Raw genomic sequence first — 20644 nt, 5'->3', positions numbered from 1 at the left:
ATGCTGTCTTGGCAGCCCCCTTGCAGGAGCGGGTTTGCCAAGTCCATGTGGCAATGTGTGACCCGATGGTCCCAACTGGATTTAACAAGATGTGTTTCACAGAGTTACATACATAAAAAAGATACGCAAGAGAGCAATCTCAACAATACAATGGCCTCATGTCTATTTAATTATCCGTGCCAAAGAGGCAGAATCTAACACTGCCTTTTCTAAGACTGGAGGAACTGAAACACTATCATATACTCTCATCCAGAGCATCCCAAACATGCTCAATGAGTGATGAGTATTCTGTCCATGGGAAGGACTGGGATGTTTTCAGCTACCAGGAATTGTGTACAGCTCTTTGCGACATGTTATTATCATGCTTCGACGTGAGGTGATTGTGAATAAAAGACACACCATTGAGTCTTAGCATCTGAGCGTCCAGCATCTTTATCTCCAAAGATCAAATCTCAGGAAAGCTCAATTGCATGCCCGTTTCCCTTATTAAGGTCTTAAAATGTGTGAGCACTTGCTTACATTTGATTTCTTATGACAGTCTGGAGAGATGTTTCTTTTAAGAATCAATTTTTTCACTGTATATAGGTCAGATGGCAGATGGCTGACATTATGTATTGTGTGGTTGAGTGGTTTGCTGATATGACCAACTGCTCCAGGGTGGCGGTTAGGTGATAGTATGGGGCGCCATTTGTAATGGACATTGAGCACAGGGGCATTTTATTGATGGCATTTCAAATGTGCAGAGATACGGTGATGAGATTCAGGGGCCCATCACTGTGGCATTCATCCACAACTATCAGCTTATGAAGCAGCATGCTCATGTCATATAAATCTGGACACAATTCCTGGAAGCTGAAACCATCCCAGTCATTGCATGGCCAGCATACTGAGCAGACATGTCCCCCGCTGAGCATGTTTGTGATGGGCCAATATGAGTGTTCCAGTTCCTGCCAACATTCTGCAACTTTGCAGTTATTGATGAGGATTGGACTAACATTCCTCAGGTTGCGATCAACAATCTAATCAATCCTTTTAATGATAGGTCGCCTGATATTTTGACTGCACTTTATGTCCATCCATGTTTTATGTTACGTATGTTTTATGTATGATTACTGGTTTACGGAATAAATTTGACCCGTAAGTCAAGGCAGTCATAAGTGACACTTATCACAATGTTATCACTAATTTGTGCATCGGATAAAATTCAATGCAGCTATGCTTAATTTTTGGGTGTTAGTACCTTTGCATGACAGTGTTTTCAGACACAGTACATGGTGGGAACCTTTGACCGCAAGAACAGACACGTACAAGACAAAAATAGGAGGTTTCTATGCTTTTCAAGGATTTAAATGTAAATCAGCAGTCTGAATGTACAATTTCATTTCAAGTCATTGGCTCGCCTCCATTTTAGTCAACCTTGCAAAGTGATTGAATTCCACTAATGCAGTGCAACGGTAAACAGCTTTAATGTGCAACGAAACAACAGATTACTTAATCAAGCTGATGTTAAGGGTTCAGATTTGTATTCAAAATACAGTGAGCTTGTTACCCTCCAGGTAACAAACTGATGAAAAAAATCTAATTACCAACCCAGTGAACAGGTCAGTGATAAATGTGTTCTCATGAGAAAATAGTAAGAGATGAGACAGAAATCAAGACTCGGGCTACAGAAATCCCCACAGCAACAGAAATGACAAATTGCTCATTTCAAAGCATCCACCAAATATGGGAAGTCTTGCCGCAACATTAACTACATTAAACTGCCATGTTTTTTTGGTCTCATTGATAAAATTGCAAAACCTTGTTAGTAGGGTGACCAGGTGTAATCTTTTTTAACCTAAAAAGCCACAAGGATTTTATCACCTCAGTCTGAATGCCTGCGAATATTTTTGTTGATTGGGGTCATTATATTCTCAGAGAATTAAACTGGACTGTTTGGATTATTTTAGAAAATTTTTCACCTTTCAGTAGGCTACATACTGAGCTCTAACTTGACTGATGGTATGGAAGCACACAAGCCAGCCAATAGTGGCTTCACTTGTTAATATTGGTGAGTGGCCTCTGCCAGCCAACATCGTTTGGTTGGAATTGCCCTTGTTAAAAATCTGGCAGGGTCACCCATGACAAAAGGGTCCTAGGTGAGGGGCCAGACAAAGCACGGCTCACAAAACCCCTTATGATGAGTAATACAAATGGACTTGGTCGACCCAGGACACGCTGGAGAGACTAAGTCTCTCGGCTGGCCTGGGAACGCCTTGGGATTCCCCGGGATGAGCTGGACAAAGTGAGTGGGGAGCGGGAAGTCTGGGCGTCCCTCCTAAAGCTGCTGCCCCCACGACCCGACCCCGGATAAGCAGAAGAAGATTGATGGCACTTTCAAACGTCACCCCTTCCTAATGTCCACTTTTGGAAAACCAAAATATGGCCATTTTGTTTTGTTATTCAATTTGGTATCCAAAGACTCCAGTGAAGAGTTTGGAAAGGACATGAAGCATGTCCTGTTCATACAGGAACTTCTCAGCTTGACTGAACCACTATATGACAGTGATTGTGCATGCTTACAGTCCATTAGCAAAAAAAAAAAATCTGTCAGCATTTATTGAAGATGCTTTAATGTTTTCTATAGTATAGCCAGCCACCTTAATAGAATGCTTCACATTGTGTGTTTTTCTTGTCATACAGTGGTACAAATAAGAGTCACATCTCTGTGAATGTGTAGAAAAGGAAAACACCTTGTGCAAAGAAGAACAAACCTAAAAAACATTTTCAATATATAGTTGTTCTGTAGGGCTGAGTTGGTGTGGGGAAGGCAGAGAATGATTTATAAAAAACGGGACAGCAGGAATAAACAATTATAAACAGTATGGGATTAAGATTGAGTGTGATTCATGACATTTGCTCTACCAGTGGCCAGAGCAATTTCTCTGTTGTCAATATAATGAGAGCAAACAAGTTATGCGTTAGCTTTAATGAGTGGCAGAGCACTTCTCGGGAATGACACTTCCCTTCTCGTTCACCATACATATTAGGGTAATTAGCATGGAGATGGTTGATGAGGGACACCCACTGTCGATGCGACAAATGCTTGTTGGCTTTGGTGGTTGGAAAGGAACTCATTTAAAGCTTTCAACATTAGCGTTGTTGCTCTACAGTTTAGTAAATCAGCATTTTAGTTGTGCAGCTCAAAAGCTACAATAATTGATTATTAATAGCAGTCATAAATTCAAACTCACAAATCTGCTTAAGGTCACTGTGTCGACTTAAAAGTAATTGCTCAATGGTGAAAGGTCCTAATCAAGTAGTGATTATGTTCAGAATCATTTCAATGATGAAAAGAAAATGTAATACATTTTTTAAGCAGTTCTGCAATATAAATCAAAGTAAAACATTGGAATGGTATTATTGCCTTTTAGAATCGCAACGCTTGTCTCTTTTCAACCAGTGGCCTGGTTTTCCCTCTCGGTTTTTAAGAATCAATCATTATTTCTGTCGTAGGCTACAAAGTGGTGCTCCCATCGAACAGCCACTATTTGTGATGGAACAATTTCCGTGTTCGGCATATGTTGATCAATGCCTTTCATTGCGATCACAAAAAACAATCACCTGCAGCCAACTGGAGACCAGCCTGTGTGCAGTGGAGCTCAGCACGTTACAGACCAAACCAGTAACTGTCACCTATCGGAATGGAGCAGGGCAACCAAATGCAGCTTGGACCAGGGTTTATTGAGCAAAAAGGGAGTTGGAATGGAGTATGAAGGGGAACAGACGGACAAACCAACATAACGGCCTAACACAACCAACAACATAATAACTGGACTGACCGACAGACTGGAGAACTGAAACAGAACTGACCGACAGCGACGTGAGACAGGAGACATCAATGATTTGACAGGAGTGAGGGGCAGACAGGACTTAAATACAAAACAGGTAACAAGAGGCAGGTGACTGTGGTTACATTGATTGAGGTAACACAGGAGGGGAGGGGCAACGCGAACAGAAACCATGGTAACATAAAGACACAACCGGGGACGAGTCGTGACAGTAACTGAATCAAGTTTGTGCATTTTCTGCAGTCAATTTGAAACCTTGTCCTGTTTTTGTATACAGTAATGAAGGGATGGAAGTTTGGAAGTTTTTTTTTCAGATTCATTAATTAAAAGAGTAAGTAATTCACAGATGACTCGATTAATTCAACGGTAATTCATGAGCAGCTCTAAAATTGAAAAATGTGTGGCGATCAGTATTTCCTGGTTTGGAGTGACATGTTTTGCTAAAAAGTTAAGCAGATTTGTCCTTGGGTTCAAACTAAAGCAAAACACCCTTTTTTTTCAAATCTGTTGACGAGGTATATTTAGCTATGACCTTGTTGCATAAAACTTGACCTAAATGAATCTTATTTCCCTTGAGGCATACAAAAGCTCATGAGAAAATCGGTGGCACAGTGGACCACTGGTTAGCACGCCGCCTCACAGTTCGGAGGGTGCGGGTCCAATTTCACTATTGAGTTTGCATGTTCTCCCCGTGCCTGCGTGGGTTTTCTCCGGGCACTCCGGTTTCCTCCCACATAGGCCGATTGAGCAATCCAAATTGCCCATAGGTGTAGGTGCGAGTGCGGATAGTTGTTCGTCTCTGTGTGCTCTGCGATTGGCTGGCAACCAGTTCAAGGTGTCCCCCGCCTACTGCCCTATGACAGCTTGGATAGGCTCCAGCACGCCCGCGCCCCCGTGGGGACCAGCGGTACAGTTAATGGATGGATGGATTTTGTTTTGCGTGGGGATACGTTATGACCCTCTCTACTGTAATCTATGGTATTTATATACATCCATATCCATCCGTCCGCCCGTCCGTCCATCCGCCCGTCCGTCCATCCATCCGTCCATCCATCCATCCATCCATCCATCCATCCATCCATCCATCCATCCATCCATCCATCCATCCATCCATCCATTTTTTATCTGCTGTTTAGGGTTGCAGGGACTTGCAGCATTAACACTGACATTCACTCTGTCACTGAGTAGGAACTGATTGCAAGTCAAGCAGTCAATAATGCATCTAATCTAACGAGATCCAATACCAATTTAAAATATATCAGTTTTCATCATAAAAAAAATATTTATTTGGGTGTAGTTTATAGTGTACATTGCTCTGAATCATCATGCCTCACTAATACACATTTGTTAACCACAGCTCTCCCTGTGATGCAACGCAGTTTGGACACCACTCCAAACTATTATCATAATAGACATATTGTTCAATGAATACCTTAATGTTAAATGTCACACAAAACTGAGGGCTGTTATTTTTGCAAAGGCGGAACTTTTGATGCAGCCCTTGTATTATTTGTAGATCTCATTCAACTGCAGATTTTCATAATATTATAGGTGGATGGATTTATTTCCCTAGGGGATATAGTAACCAACAGGAATTCAATTTTATATATGTGATATGAAGGAATGTTTTCACACCACTAAATTCAAACTGTCAATATGAAAGCCAGTTAAAAAGGGCATGAAAGAGCTGCGGCGTGTCTGTGATGGAATTTGGTCCTACATCAATCTTAAGGAATGCACACTGTATTGGATGACACTTGAAACAAGGAGGCAAGGAACCTCGACTGTCTGTCAGACTTCATCTGGGACCTTCCATATGGTTGCTGTTCGCTATCAAGCCAGCCAGCTGTCAGCTTGTTGCCAACACTAGCTACTCCTTCGCGCCTTCGAAGGAAGAAGAGCGTTTAGGGTGGTATCTTCCGGCATTACAAAAAGAACACAAAAATACATGGATAGGTGTGAATAGGTGATTTTTTTTCCCCAGCAAATACTTATTAGATTCTACAAAAAATGTTTGTTAGCAATTAAGTTTGTAATTGGTTATTTGTGAATCAACAGGGGGTTCACTGCACTTAATTTATCTGTATCTGGAATCCTGTAGTATCTTATAGTATACCACATAGTATAGCCCAAGAAGAGTTGGCCTGAGTTTTTGATATTGTATAAATTGGGTTATTATAATCATTGTGCATTGCTGTCGATGATATTATGCTTCATGCTAATCGATATATTTTGGAGACCTGACTTGACTAAGAACGGTTGATATAAAATGGCGTTAGATGCACAAAATTGATGTTCTAATTTTCTAAGTTTGTAGAGTCAGTTTTAACGTCTGCTTATAATTGTCTTCATTATTTCCTTATTTTATTACATACTGTACCTAATCACATAGCAATTTATTGAATAGAGACTTTTTAAACTCATTAAAAAATAATATAGACAAAGTTGGCCCTCGGCAAGCGTTCCAGTTTCTCATGTGGCCCCTTTGCAAAATTAATTTCCTACCCCGATGTTGCCTTTCAAAGTCGATGCCCAGCAAATAAATTCATTTTGGGTTGAAATAACATTGTTAATGGCACAGCTCAAGTTGCTTTGAGGCACCGATTTGCGAACTTTGACCTACAACAACAAAACAGCTCTAAGAGTAGGCATCTTTTAATGAAATCCCATATTTTCCACACCATAAAGCGCTTCGGGTTAAAAAGTGCAGACTCAATTGCGGGTTCTATTTTGTAGTTGGGCAAGTTCGCCATTAAGCATGCCAAGTTCCCTCTCGTCATCGTCTCGTCGTTGTCACGTTGCTCTTCTGTAATGATCCTTCATTAGAGAAACAATGCTCTCAAACAGCAAGATTCTACTGTATTGTATTTCTTTGAGACTTCACGATCATTGTAAACTGCAGTAGGCAGTACCTCAATTGGGTTTATGTGCATTTTCTTGTTGCCAATTTTAGGAATGTCAAACAACTAAAAGCCCATTTGAGTTTCATATATAATAGAGCACAGAGTTCAAGGTTGAGCTCAAAGTGATGTGGTGTGAAAACAAGGCTGTTTTCTTTTCTACTTTGACAACACTGAGCCTTAAAAGGAGTCCAATTTTTTTTTTTTTATAATTCAAAACACTTTAATAACATGTCTGTGCCATCATCAAAATAGCCCATGAATTAATAATTCTGAGCATTTACCACATTATTTTAGGGGTGGATCAGTCTCATGCATTGCGCCAGCCTACATCCCACCTTAATATTGTTGGGCCAATTATGAGCCCGGCTTCCGTTGGATTGATAATTGAATGGATTTAATATTTTTGGGCTTTTTCCTCTTGTGTTCATGGTGCACCGGGATGCCTGCTTCTGCTCGTCAAAGCAGAGCCCGCAGAGTATTCCATGGATGCGATTGAAGTCGTGTGTATGTGGCACTTGGACAAGCCGCCCCTGCACTGGCAACACTGACAGCATTAACGGATAATCTGTGCATACATTTCATCAGCAAGGCCCAGAAATAAATTTGTCAGTTATTGTAGTGGTGTGGCACATGACATCGTCAAACACACGTGGCACATGACATCGTCAAACACAAATATATTATGACTTTAATTTATCAGCGCTAATGTTGGTAACACTGTTAGTTAATGTTAATCTGTACCATCACTGCAGCTCTTTCGGCTTTGGCATGGTTTCACATAGTGATTCATTTGGTCAGCCAAGATAATAAATCATTGTCACAAAAACTTGTTTTGGCATTGGCTATTATATTAATTAGGGTGGAAGTGAAGACTGGCTTACTCACATTTCCAAAAATGGGCAAAATAACAGAAGAGTTTATTTGGTGGTTTATTTCATACTTACTCTGTGAGCAAGCACGCCACAGAAACAACTATTTGTGTACAGAATATTAAAAAGTTAAAAAGTACAGCATATTAAAAATGAAATTTTCCATAATAAGTCCCCTTGATGCCACACTGGTGGAACATAAATTTGTCAACATAGACAACAAGGTTAACTCACTAAAAAAAGCCATAAGCATTTGGTACAACATGTTAAATGATCGTACCATATTTAATTCTGGGCTGGGGGAAATGCTTTGTAATCGTTGAAAACACAGAAACATAAAATGAACTTAGTTTGCAGTTCACACTTTATGGTCAAATAAATAATGCAGTTTTATCCCACACATTACTGGGTCGAAAGTTGCATTTCTTGTTGACATTTATTAAGATTTCAAAATGGAAACAATTATTCAATTCCCATGCAAATGGCTAAATTGGCAGACTGTTTTTCATTTTATTATACCCTTTCTACCGAGATCCAAAATGGATTTTGGTAATTTTCAGTTAATTTCAGCAATCTAATCCAGTTTGATATGAGTAACCGGCAGTTTACGATACCTTGAGGTACAACCAGTAATTTGATAGCCATCTTGTGATATATACAGCAATAACAGTGGGCTGCTATCAAATCATCCCACTTACTGGGGCAAGGACCCGTGGTCTAAGGATGAGTTACGTTTCTTATAAAGACCAAATTAATGAGTGAAATATCCACAGAAACACAGGGGAGTATGATGTTTGTTTTTCAAAAGGGTAGCTAGAGACAGACATGGTAAAAAGATTTCTTTTTGTGTAATTGTTCCTTTTATCTAAGGCAATCATCAGAAGATGCGAGGGTGTAAGCTCTCATGTTCAGTGTTCAGACAGAAAAGTCAAACAATAGTTTGTCCTCATGTAATTGACTGTTTTTCAGGTAAATCTATTCTGTAGGGATCAATAAAATTTCACTCAAGCAAATATTTTGCAAGATTTCATTTACGCCAGTCTTAATATGCCCACGTCACAGGGGAGCATATTTTCATTCCCAAATAAACACCTGGATACTCAGAAATGATTTTTTCTTTTTGCCAACTATATCAATTTAGAAAAATGGTAAATACAGTCTTAGAAAAAACACATCTTTTATTCATAGGGCCTTACATTGTGCACAGTGTGGGCTGCAATCAGTGTGTCGACCAGTCAATTTCTCATCCATCAGTGTTGTTGCCATGGACATCTTTGGCATTTGCACACAGCAACCCCCATTTCCACAAAGCGAGACAATTTTACATTGTACAGTATGGTTTCCATTGTTAGAACATCAATTCTCTACTCCACTGTGATTAGCGTTGCCAAAAATGGCCCAGTTGGATCCATCATAGCGTGTTGAGATTCATCATTTTTGTGTGACGACAATAGACTGGGAGGAACACAATACACATCTGAGACATTTTCCTCATGCAAAGCTTGTCTTCTTCTAATCAGCGTGGGGGTGGGGGGGTGACAGAAAGAAGACTCGCTCTACGTTGTCACACAATGATTGTGTACATTGCTAGGTAATCTAATCTAACTGTTCATTTAAACAATGAATGAAGACACGGCACCAGATGTAAATGGCATTCAGTGCCTTGAACAAATGGTTGAACTGTTGAAAGTACGTACCTGGAGGAGATCCACATCACATTTAAATGTCAAACTTCATTAACTGCACAACTGGGTCGATGTATGCATCTATCTATCTATCTATCTATCTATCTATCTATCTATCTATCTATCTATCTATCTATCTATCTATCTATCTATCTATCTATCTATCTATCTATCTATCTATCTATCTATCTATCTATCTATCTATCTATCTATCTATCTATCTATCCATCCATCTATCTATCTATCTAGTATCTGTCTATCTATCCATCTATCCAGCTATCTATCTATCTAGTATCTGTCTATCTATTTGTCCTGTCCGTCCGTGTCCATCCATCCATCCATCCATCCATCCATCCATCCATCCATCCATCCATCCATCCATCCATCCATCCATCCATCCATCCATCCATCCAACCCCACCCACCCATTCATCATCTACATCTGTCAGCCAGCCAATATCGAATTTGAACCGCTCCAGCTGTCTCAGGTGCCTTTTCCAAACTGCCTGTTTCAGCTCCTTCCTCAGATTTCTTAATGCGATTCAGATCATTATCATATAAAAGGCCACTTCAGAGTAGTTCAATGTTTTGCACTTAGTCATTCTGGGGTGTTTGTAGCTGTGTGTTTTGGGTCATTATCCTGTCGAAGAACCAATGATCCTTGGCTGAGACCAAGCTTTTCGACAGTGGACAGCAGATTTTGCTTCGGAATGCCTCCGTAGTCTTGAGATTTAAGTGTTTTGCACATTTTAAGCCCCTAAAGCTTTTGGAACAAATTGGAACATTTTTTTTATATTATGATAAAACATTATCCATAAACCTATCTGTCTCCCGGCAGTAGACTTAAATAAATAAAGCACTCTGCTCCTACAGATGCCTCATGAGCGAGAGCAACCCATCCTTCACATCTATAATCTGATAATCACATCTTTCTGTGACCGTCTAGAACTTTTTATCGTTTCGGAAATGTTGAACCCCTCCCGGCGTTGCTCAGAACCCCATCTTGAGTAAGTGGTTGATGGATGAGCTCAGAAATGTTTCAAGAAGTCACATGCACCCACAGGAAGAAGATGTATCACCCATCAAGCAACTCATCTTCACTGTAATATGAATTAACGCTGCAGGCGGGGACCGGTGTCGAATCAGGAGAAAAGTGAAACGTTTGAATTCCCACGCTGGAATATTTGTTTATTCTTCAGTCGCTCATACTTTGCTAACTACTTGACACTATTTATCTTTCTCTTTTTTTTCCTTTTGCGGTTCAAGACTCCATTATGCTGCTGCTAGTCTTCTTCATAAATGTAAACTTTGTTCGCTCGACAAACAGATGCCTGTAATCCCGACTGGTGATGCCTTCCCTTCCATTGTAACGTGACACACTTTTCTTTGTGTGCCCCCAGTTTTTCATCCTTCTTCTGGTCATCTTCTTCCTGGAGATCCTGTCCATCATGCTCTTCTTCATCTACCAAGACAAGGTAATCCTGTTTCCTTTGAATTTTCTTTGCCCTAAAGTAGCGGGAAGAAATATTTCTTTTCAGAACTGCATATTAGCCATGATAAAAGTGCATTTACAGGCAATTTGTTCACAACTAAATACCTCAATTTTTCAAAGCATCAGCCTTTAAGTTATATGACTATATTTCGTCAATGAAGGAATTGTTAATGTCAAATGTGTGGCAAATATCCAATGTGCAATCTTGACTAATGTGCAGGGAAGTGACAAAAACACAGCTCATTATTTACATAACATCACATACTAAACATTATAACAACACAGCATTCATATTTTACGGCACGTCTATAAATTAACATAGCCGAATAATTTCAGTGTGCAATAAATGTTGATTCATCTTGGATAGTTTAACTGTGACCAACTTGAAATATAAACATTAGCATCACTACTGCTAATATGGGAGACTAGTATATATAGACTGCTTGAGTGAACGTGATTAGATTAACTACTCATGAGTTGAAGTGTAATTTATAATTGATACACTGGAGGCTAAAATGTGCTACTGTTGCAGAATTTCTGCGAGACCAAAATCTTTTCAGGCCGCATTGCCTCTGTCACACTTGACAATGAATGTGTCATCTGTTCAGTCTATCACGCAGAGTCTTGGCAATCCAATTGACTGTGTGAGATTACTAGGTGCTGGGGGGATGCCAATGCACGTAATATGTCTGGGTTGATGGATCCTAGTCACTTCTGTCACTGGTGAATCATGCCTCGAAGTTCAATGCCAAAGCATAATTATGTGATATTGTGATGCTGAATTGATTGAACCCCATTCAGAGGGCACGTCAAATCACAAGCACCACAATCTTGATAAACGTGATGCTGACTATGAGAAATAATAAAATTAACTTGGTATCTTGAATCCCAGATAACACACAAAGCAGCAGTTATCATATCCGCTTCTTCTCAGTATTTAGCTATAAAGTACAATATAAGTTGTGTGTGTGAGCACTGATAAGTTTCCTTTCTTGGTAGACTAATTGGTCTTAGACCTCCAGTGACTAATTTTATTCTGTCAGATATTACAATGAAATATTTAAGCACCAGTGCATGTATAGTGTGACTCAGCAAAACCAGGAAATTTTGTCCAATATCCTTTAAAAACAAGACAACAACTACGTATCTGTGTAAAGTAGCATATTATTAGGAGAATTGTTTCAGAAAAGTCTGAAAGTCATTAAAACTCTTCTGGTGTTGTAATCACCCGAAAGCACCAGTAGTTACACTGGATATGGAATAGCAGTGGTCCTCCAGAGGCAAGTAATGACCACAACTTTTGAATTATGGGGGCTGTTCATAAATCACGAGCAATTCTAAACCACCGGTGTTGCATTATTTATGTGTTGAGGCAAAACATGTTGTCTCCAAAGACAGTAGCCAAGGCCATGCCTGTGTGAGATGCCTTAATGTAGTATTTAGGTAAATAACAATGCACTGTTGTACTTTGATCATCTACCACCATAGACTCTCGTTCACTGTAAGGTTGGTCCTGGCATCTTTGGCTCAAAAGGTCAATATGTTGTTTTCTTCTTGCATTGGTGACTCCCAAATAAGTTGTCGTGAACTGGCAAGTGTACTCCTTGGATTCTAGAATGTTGTTGTTTACAGTTCATTGTACTTATAACAATGCATTGTTTTTATTGATGTCATTAGGGTGTTGACTTAGTGAATCTGTCCCAAATCTACTTTTGCTAAACATCTGTCTTAAGAAAACATTTAAAAATGTTCAAAGCTGCATCAAGTTTCTTGAGCATACTTTATTGAATTGATTTAAACCAGCACTGTCTATTTTCTCTTATCATACCCACACAAGGCCGCCCCCTGACAAAATTGGGGTGCTAATGAAATTGTATTTGGAAGGCTCATAGGTACAATGCCATTTGACATACAAATTCAAGTCAATTTTGATTCTTTAGGTCACACGCCCATTTGATTTTACTCAATATCCATTTAGTAAGAAGTAAAAATACACAAATAGCAGTGAATTTAGACTATTTTTAAATACTTAACCTTGCCATGTAAACATGTAGCATGTTATTTATACAGCAATAAAAAGTTTTTTGTTTTGTCTTTACATTTTGCATAATGTGTAGATCACAGGTGTCAAACTCAAGGCCCGGGGGCCAGATACGGCCCGCCACATCCTTTTATGTGGCCCGCGAAGACAAATTGTGCATCAAATTCGTGTCATTACTAGAATTGCAAAATGTCTTCACTTTTAATAATATCTGTTTTTTTATATTTGACCAGTTTTTACTCATCTGATTTGAAAACAAGTTATTTGTCAGTTTGTTTTGTGGCTTTTACTGTATATAATATGAGGTGCTCATACATTTATTTGGGTTGACAGTCATAATGGCCCTCCGAAAGAAGCTATGACTACAATGCGGCCCGCCAAAAAAATGAGTTTGACACCCCTGGTGTAGATGAAGTACAAAATAAAAAATAACATGACAGCTAAGTATTTAAAAATTAAGTGCATGTAAATGTAACATTTCTTTCCTTTCAATGATACAATAATTGATAATTATGTACCTCTGAAAGTGCAACCGTCACATGCAAGAGGCACTCTACTGACTTGAACAATTCTGTGTACAGCTTCAGGATGGCGATTGTGGTTTGAGTGTCTGTGCCATCTTATTAGCCACTGGGTTACTATGACACTGTACAGTCCAAGGTCCTTTCATACGAATGCGGCCAAAGACGTCGTTATCCACTGTGTGTGTACAGAGCTTGGCGGCAATTTGCAGCAACATTTATGGGAAACCCAACGCCCCCCCCCCCTCCACTGGCTGAGGGTGAATAAATTCAGAGGATTTACTCAATTGACAATGCGCTGATGAATCGATACATTTACCCACCCCTACTGTATATTATTCTGTTGCGGGAAAACAGCTCAACGACTCCCAAGGATAATACAGCTACCACCACACTACCAATGTTTTTGTGTTGAACAAGTACATGCCAAAAATGTCATTAATTTGATATTTTCCCAAGCATACACATTACCTCATGCATAACAATATGTCTTTTTGTTATATAAACTAGATTTGATCTTCACAGCCCTGACCCATCCCCACGGTAACTCCTGACAAGCAGCGCAGCCATTGTACTGCATTTAAAGCCATGTGCGCAGCTTTACAGATGTTATGACCTAAAAAAGGAGTCTTGCAGTAGAGTCCATTCAAAGAATTGGTGATAGACACACTCAACGACCTGCTTTTTAACGCCTGCTTTAGGTCTAATGAAAGGCACTGTGACACAGCTGGAAGCCACATCAAATGGCTCCTAGATCTTCCTCACAACTATTTGTTTCATTTCGCTGGCTCCTGGCTGGCTGATGGCAAGTCTTGTGAGGTTAACACTAGAAGACTCAGTTGTGTCAAAGCAAACAGAAGAAGGCTGACTCAGTGGTTCACGATTGAAAGTTGATGGATGTGTTTTATTCCAACCGGTAGTTTTACTAGCCTTTGAATTTACTCTGCATGTTTTCACCACCGCCGACTGTAAGAGTTCATCAACAACCTGCCTCTTTAAGTAACTGACACATCCATCAACTGGATCTCCTGGGTTAATATTGATGTCAAATTGACAAAACTGATATAATCAACAAGACGGAAAATAAAATCTTACCACAAGAGTTCAATGATATACACTTTATGCCAATTGTATTGTAAAAGTGAGGCAATTTTCTCTCTTTTTTTTCTTGTTCACTAAAAATAATTGGGTTTGTCATACAATATAACGATAATTATGTTGTATCGCAAGTCATTATTTCCTTTTAAAAAAGAGCATTCAAGCAACAATTTTTCCCTCAGGAGATTGTGGGTGAAACTTGCAGGCGTCTAATGGCTCACTGTAAATTATTGTAAAAATAAATAAATTAGAAGAATGAGGGGCTTGGTTCCATTTTTTCATGTGAACTATGAACTGAAGTTCATTTAAAAAATTCTGAACTGAAACTTGTTCATGTAGAAAATTAACTCTCCCAACACTGTGAGACAAGAGATAAACATTTCTGATTTTATTTCCAGATTTTTACATGTACATTAAATACCCAGTTTTGAAGATAGCAGTTTTAGGAAAGAAACCATGCTTTTTAGCTAAGCATATATGATGACAGATTTCTTGAAGGTCAAGGTCACCTGAATAATAATATCTATTGATTTTTTTTTGTACTTCCGTGTATACTTAGTTCACGACCTTATCAATGTTGTAAAATTACATGTAGTCAAAAAGCCAATCATTCCTCCAATGATCCTTATTGGTTATTCAGTTATTCTATCCTAGCTGGCACAGGGTGAGGGTTCAGCAGCTAAACGCCAGGGTAACACATAGACACGGGCAACAAATCCCACGCTATTTAGAGTCTCCAATTAACCTTACCTCAATGCTGTTGGTCTGGAGGAAACTGTCACCCACAGAGAAGCCTCACAAGCTCAGTGCAAAAAATAGCACCAAAACAACGCAAGCCCATCCGCTACAGAAAAACAATTTCCACAAATACCACTAAAAACATTTTGCTAACATCATTCTTGGTGACTAATGTATTTTTATTGCTGGCATTGTTAAATATTGTAGTGATGGTCATTTCACATTTGAGGTAATTCACTCGTGAAAATGCCTGCAGGGATTGTAAAGGATCCTAACAAAGTACAATGACTGAAGATGGAAACCGAATGAAAGCGCTGACGGCGAACAGATCAATACAAGATCACAATTACGACATGTTCCTGCGTCAGAGAAGTTACCCCGAGGTCCTCTCTCAGATCATTATATAACAATATTGATGCATTTAAATGCAGTTAGAGTACAGTAATGGTGTAAAACTAAAGCTCTATGGAAACAAACAATATTTCCACAAATTTTCTCTCAGAATGCCAGTAAGATACGGGAGAAGGCAAGTCTGAGAAATCAATATTAAAGGGTCTCTTGTGCTGCTGCTGCTGGCGCAGTTTGTGTCCTCACCTCCACATGACATTAGCCATGAGGTCAGTGCTGCATGAGCTGTTTCCTCTACCAGGATGTGTCATAGTGAGGCTGTAGGGTTTGATTTGCTGTCTGTGTGCTTTGGGACAAGTCAAGGTGAGGTCATGTTCCAGTAAAACACAAGCGGTCAGGAGTTATACCTGTGTAGGTTACTATGAATGAAATCTTAGTTTCTTGGGCTCCTTTTTGTACATATTCATATAAATTGAATGAAGAAGGCCACTCAGTCCAGCTGAGCAAACAGAAAAGTTTTGAAATAATGTGTCATTATGTGTATCTCTTAAGCTCTTATTGCACTGAGCGGAAAGAAGCGAATGTTCAGTTTTTGTCAGGGTACGCACAAGGTCACAAATTTCTAAATGTTTCAAATTTGGTTACGACAAGACAAAAATTGCGGATGTTAAAACGGCTGTTACAAAGCGCTTTACAGAACATAAGACAAAATGACAATACAACAAAACACATCACATAAAACATTGGCAATAATACAAACGTAATTATTTCTACGTGCATTGTTGTTTGATAATTCTATAGACAGTATTAATGATGATGATACACATGAATTTCAAAAGCGCTGTAGGTATAGATGTGTCATGGTCCAAACACTCACTGTCGCCAATACACTAATGTACATACCAGTCTTGATTGTAAATGGAACATCTCTACAAATACCTTTTAAGAGCAGCAACCATTCTGTAAGTGATGTCACAATTACGTGGTATGAAGCCATGTTAAACATGTTTGGTGAAGAGAGGGAAAGCGACACACATTTATTAGTGGACTGTGTGCTCATACTAGGCGCTGCATATCTGTAAAGCTGCAAACAGCCCACCCGTGAGACTAGCTAGGTTCCATTTCAAGTGTGATAGCTCCCTCTTTCCACATCATTACTGTTGCAGCAACAGACGTCCGACCACTGGGGCTTGTAAAGATATCACGTGGCTGCAACTGTCTGAATATTTTCCAGCTTGAGTAATTTTCATTCCTCATTGAATACCAAATGAAATTAGACAAAGAGCGCTGGCTATTCACATCAGTAAGGTCTAAACATATCAAGGAAATATTCATACGGGAGACAAATTGAGATCATTTGGCAACAAGATATTCATTGGTGGAGACGTGGATAAATGTGACAAGTGAGCAGCGACAGTTTGACACTTGCGCATAACAATGTCGGAAACAGACTTTCAGTAGCAATTTAAATTGAAGGCAAAAATGGATACAGGAAAAGTCCAGCTTAATTAATATTGCATGTTTTAACAATGTTTAAGGTCTAAGTCCAAAAAGTCACCTTTTTGTAGTTGCTTGAGGCTGTCCTTGTTTACAAACAGGCACTTTTGTTTCTGATTTTGATACATGAAAACGGAACGGATCTCATCATCCTCCAAATGCTTCACAATATTTTTGGACCGATCTGTACCTGCCATTAGTTGTTGAAATGAGTATAATGATTACATGACACAAGGTGGATTGAGTGGTGCGCGAAGAGGAATGGCTTGTAATGCACTTAACCGAATATTCAGTCACTCAATTGCCTCTTCTTTTTCAAACTTCTTCTGAGATGAATTTGATTAAAACAAAAATCTGGAATGTCAACTCGGTTGTGCTTCTAACTTGAAAATATTCCGTCTGCTTAAGGACATCAGAAAGAGCTCAATTGGTTGTTCAGAGATTAGTGCGTTCCTTTACAAGCACCTTCAGGGGAACTGTGTGGGGAATGTGATAAAATAACAGATTGGGGTAAACTGGCAAAGATGCTGATTTGTTTTCTCTCTCTCTGTAGCTGATGCATGAATTTAATTAAGCAGTTGTGGGGTGAAAGGCATGTACTTGAAATCCGACATATGTTTCGAGGCAAAGGATGAAATACTATTTCCGACCTTGTGCTGTCAAATGTTTGCCCCGGGTGAACATCTGCGATATTACAAGATCCTTCAAGGATTGTCTGGGCTGCTGCGACAATAACGGCAGGGGACTCATCTCGACTTTGACTTTGCGCGTTTTACTTCATTTCTCCTTCTGTGGCTTAGACCGTATGCAGCATTATATGAAATCTTTACATTTGATATATTTGCTGCTCTTAGTTTTCTACAGATGATGCATATATGATATCACCATGGCGGCACGCTGGAGCACTGGTTAGCTCCTCTGCCTCAGTGCAGAGGTTGTGGATTCTATTCCGGCACTGGCCCTCCATGAGTGGAGTTGGCATGGGTTTTCTCCGAGTACTCTGGTTTCCTCCCACATTCCAAAAACATGCATGGTAGGCTGATTGAACACTCCAAATTGCCCATTGGTGTGAGTGCCAGTGCGGATGCTTGTTCGTCTCGTGTCCAAATTCGCAGGATGCATCCTCCAAGGCCAGTTTAAAGACTCGGTTCTCCGCAGCCCATTTGGACATGCGGAATAGCTCCGTACAAATGTATAGGCAACGTCCTTCTACGCACGGTATGGTGATGACGTGGTGTCATTTCCGGCGCAACAAGGCCGCACCGCTGGCGTCCAAATTCTCGCAGCCTATGACAACTAGCTATTGAATCTGGTCTCGTTTCTATGGAGACCTGCAGTGGGTTAAGGATATAAAAATGTGACCTTCGCAGCCTTCATTTTGCCTCTCTTCTACATTTTCCTACGCTCTTCTCAATGCTTAATACGTGGAGCCACCCAAAGACCTGATTGGTCAACCAACGACACTGCACTTTTGTAAGGAGCTTCAAAGTAAATTCTCCACCGGAAAACACTGAACATAGGCGTACAAGAGCTTTTTCATCTTCGTTCCCGACAGCTTGGGCTAGTGGACGTGTCAAGCATTATTAAATAGATTATAGTAGTAGAGAGTGGAGCAATGTGGGCGTCACAAAAGTCTGCTACAAAGCCCCCATCACAAATATCTTTTCTAACAATGGAGAGAACAATCAAGAGAATCAAAACTACTTAAGTGGTACCCATGCAACAAATCTGAACAAATATATATTTCTAAGGTATTGCTAAGATAATGGCATGTTTTTTTAAATATCGATACACTAACCAGAAACCTAATTATATGTGTAACTACTGGTCAATCCACATATTCCAAAGCACACAAAACCTTGTACCGTATTGGCCCGAATATAAGACGACCCTGATTATAAGACGACCCCCTCTTTTTCAAGACTCAAGTTTGAAAAAAGACTTTTTGAACACCAAATGTAATTTTTATACAGAAAATAATCATCTGAAACAAATGCGGTATTTGAGTGCTTTATTTCTTCAGCTCAATGTTTGACCCCTACTGACAGTTTTGTTTACAAATTCTGAGTTCCTAAATAAATATTTCAAAAAGTAATAATAACAAACAAGCTCGTTGCCATGGAAATGAAGGCCAGTTTCAAGCCTGCATTCGTGTGTCACGTGACATGCCGTCAAGTCCCTCCGCAAATGACGTCTGTAGACAGAGCTTGGTTCGAACCGCCAACCCTCCGGTTGTAATGTTTTACTTTTATTTTTTGCTGTATTCATCATACCATATTGGCCTCCACCTTAGCTCATAAAGCATTGGACTGTTTCGTGATTTTATTCATCAAAAATAGGATTCCCCCCCCATAGTGTATGTCAACTGTGACCTGCTTTATAATGTGGAACAACCTCATTTGATTTTGTTTAATTAGGCAAAGATGGAACACTATCAAAGCTATGTGACAGATTAATGACGTTCAAGCAATTTGATTCGACTCTTTCACTTCCCTCATCTTCCTTCTTTAATTGTCTTCTCTCATGGCCGGCAAGTATCAACCATGACTTGATTAGAAACAGAGAATGGAAATGTGCAGGTATTGTAATTCATTCGGCCCCGCTAATGAATGAAATGAGTTGCTTAAAGAGGAATGCAGTCGACTTTATGAATGTTCTTGCTATGCCGCGGGACTGAGTTAGAAGTCAAACTTTTGATTTTGGACTCTGGTCATTATCTGAGGAGCTCTGCAAACTTCAAATCCTGCTTTAAAAAGGTGTATACTTGAATTTAGTGATGCTGTGGAAGTTCACAAGTATTGACTGATCTGTCCTGAGGCAGGAGAAGACTATATGCGGATTGTCTACTGGAGAGGGTTCCCCCTGCTTGAAATGTACATCAACACTTTAAAGCCCACATCCCTAGCCAGGGGGAAAAAAGTGCAGTGCAGTCAAATGAAATGCCCTTGAAAAGTTCGACTCTGACTGCAAATGGGCTTGTAGTCAAGGGAAGTTAATCCGGGTTGTGGTTCCCTTGGGGCGATGATGTAATTAAAGTATTCACAGGATCCAGGTCCTAGCAATAACCATGGACACCCAGCATGTGAGAAAACCAGACAAGTCTGCAACTCCAGACGTAAACAGAGCACCACACGTAATCACAGAGTGATTTACTTTGCTTCCAACGACCAGTATTATTTATTAATAACTTCCAAACATCAAGTTAGCAATTCAGGCCATGAATCAGACATGTTTGTTTGATACTGTTGCGGAAAGGGACCATTGTTTTTTGGTTTTTTTTTTATCGGTCTGTCATATTGTAGCTGAGTAATGTGTAAATGATCACTCGTTTCGGTGCCTCCTCGCGTATGCCTTTATCTGCCACTCTACTGTCTGCGTGCTACATATATGGCAGGTGATGGATCTTTGGTCTTTGCAGAGAGCTTATAAATTGAGGCCTTTTTCATGTCATTATGTATGCTCTTTTAATGTGTGGGAGTAGATTTTTTTACCTTGCTGCTGTATTAGCACTGCATTCAAGTAGCGACATTGGCCGGGAATTCAACTGAAAACAAATGCATTGCTGTGATGAAGCTGTAACTTTGTTGTTTTTCTTTGATATCCATCATTTTTACATTTTACAG

General features: G+C 39.7%; 1 protein-coding gene across 4 annotated transcripts in view; it reads left to right on the top strand.

Annotated features, from left to right (window-relative positions):
* The window catches only part of tspan4a (tetraspanin 4a), an 84549-nt gene that overhangs the window by 50577 nt on the left and 13328 nt on the right, over positions 1 to 20644 (top strand). For all 4 annotated transcript variants that reach the window (XM_037247745.1, XM_037247744.1, XM_037247743.1 and 1 more), the window contains one exon: positions 10687 to 10761. In XM_037247745.1, the coding sequence (XP_037103640.1) occupies positions 10687 to 10761 (75 nt within the window). The remainder of the gene's footprint in view (positions 1 to 10686; positions 10762 to 20644) is intronic.

The sequence above is a fragment of the Syngnathus acus genome, chromosome 3, assembly GCF_901709675.1.
Source record: "Syngnathus acus chromosome 3, fSynAcu1.2, whole genome shotgun sequence".
NCBI classification, from domain to species: Eukaryota; Metazoa; Chordata; class Actinopteri; order Syngnathiformes; family Syngnathidae; genus Syngnathus; species Syngnathus acus.
This window is presented reverse-complemented; position numbering and strand designations above follow the sequence as displayed.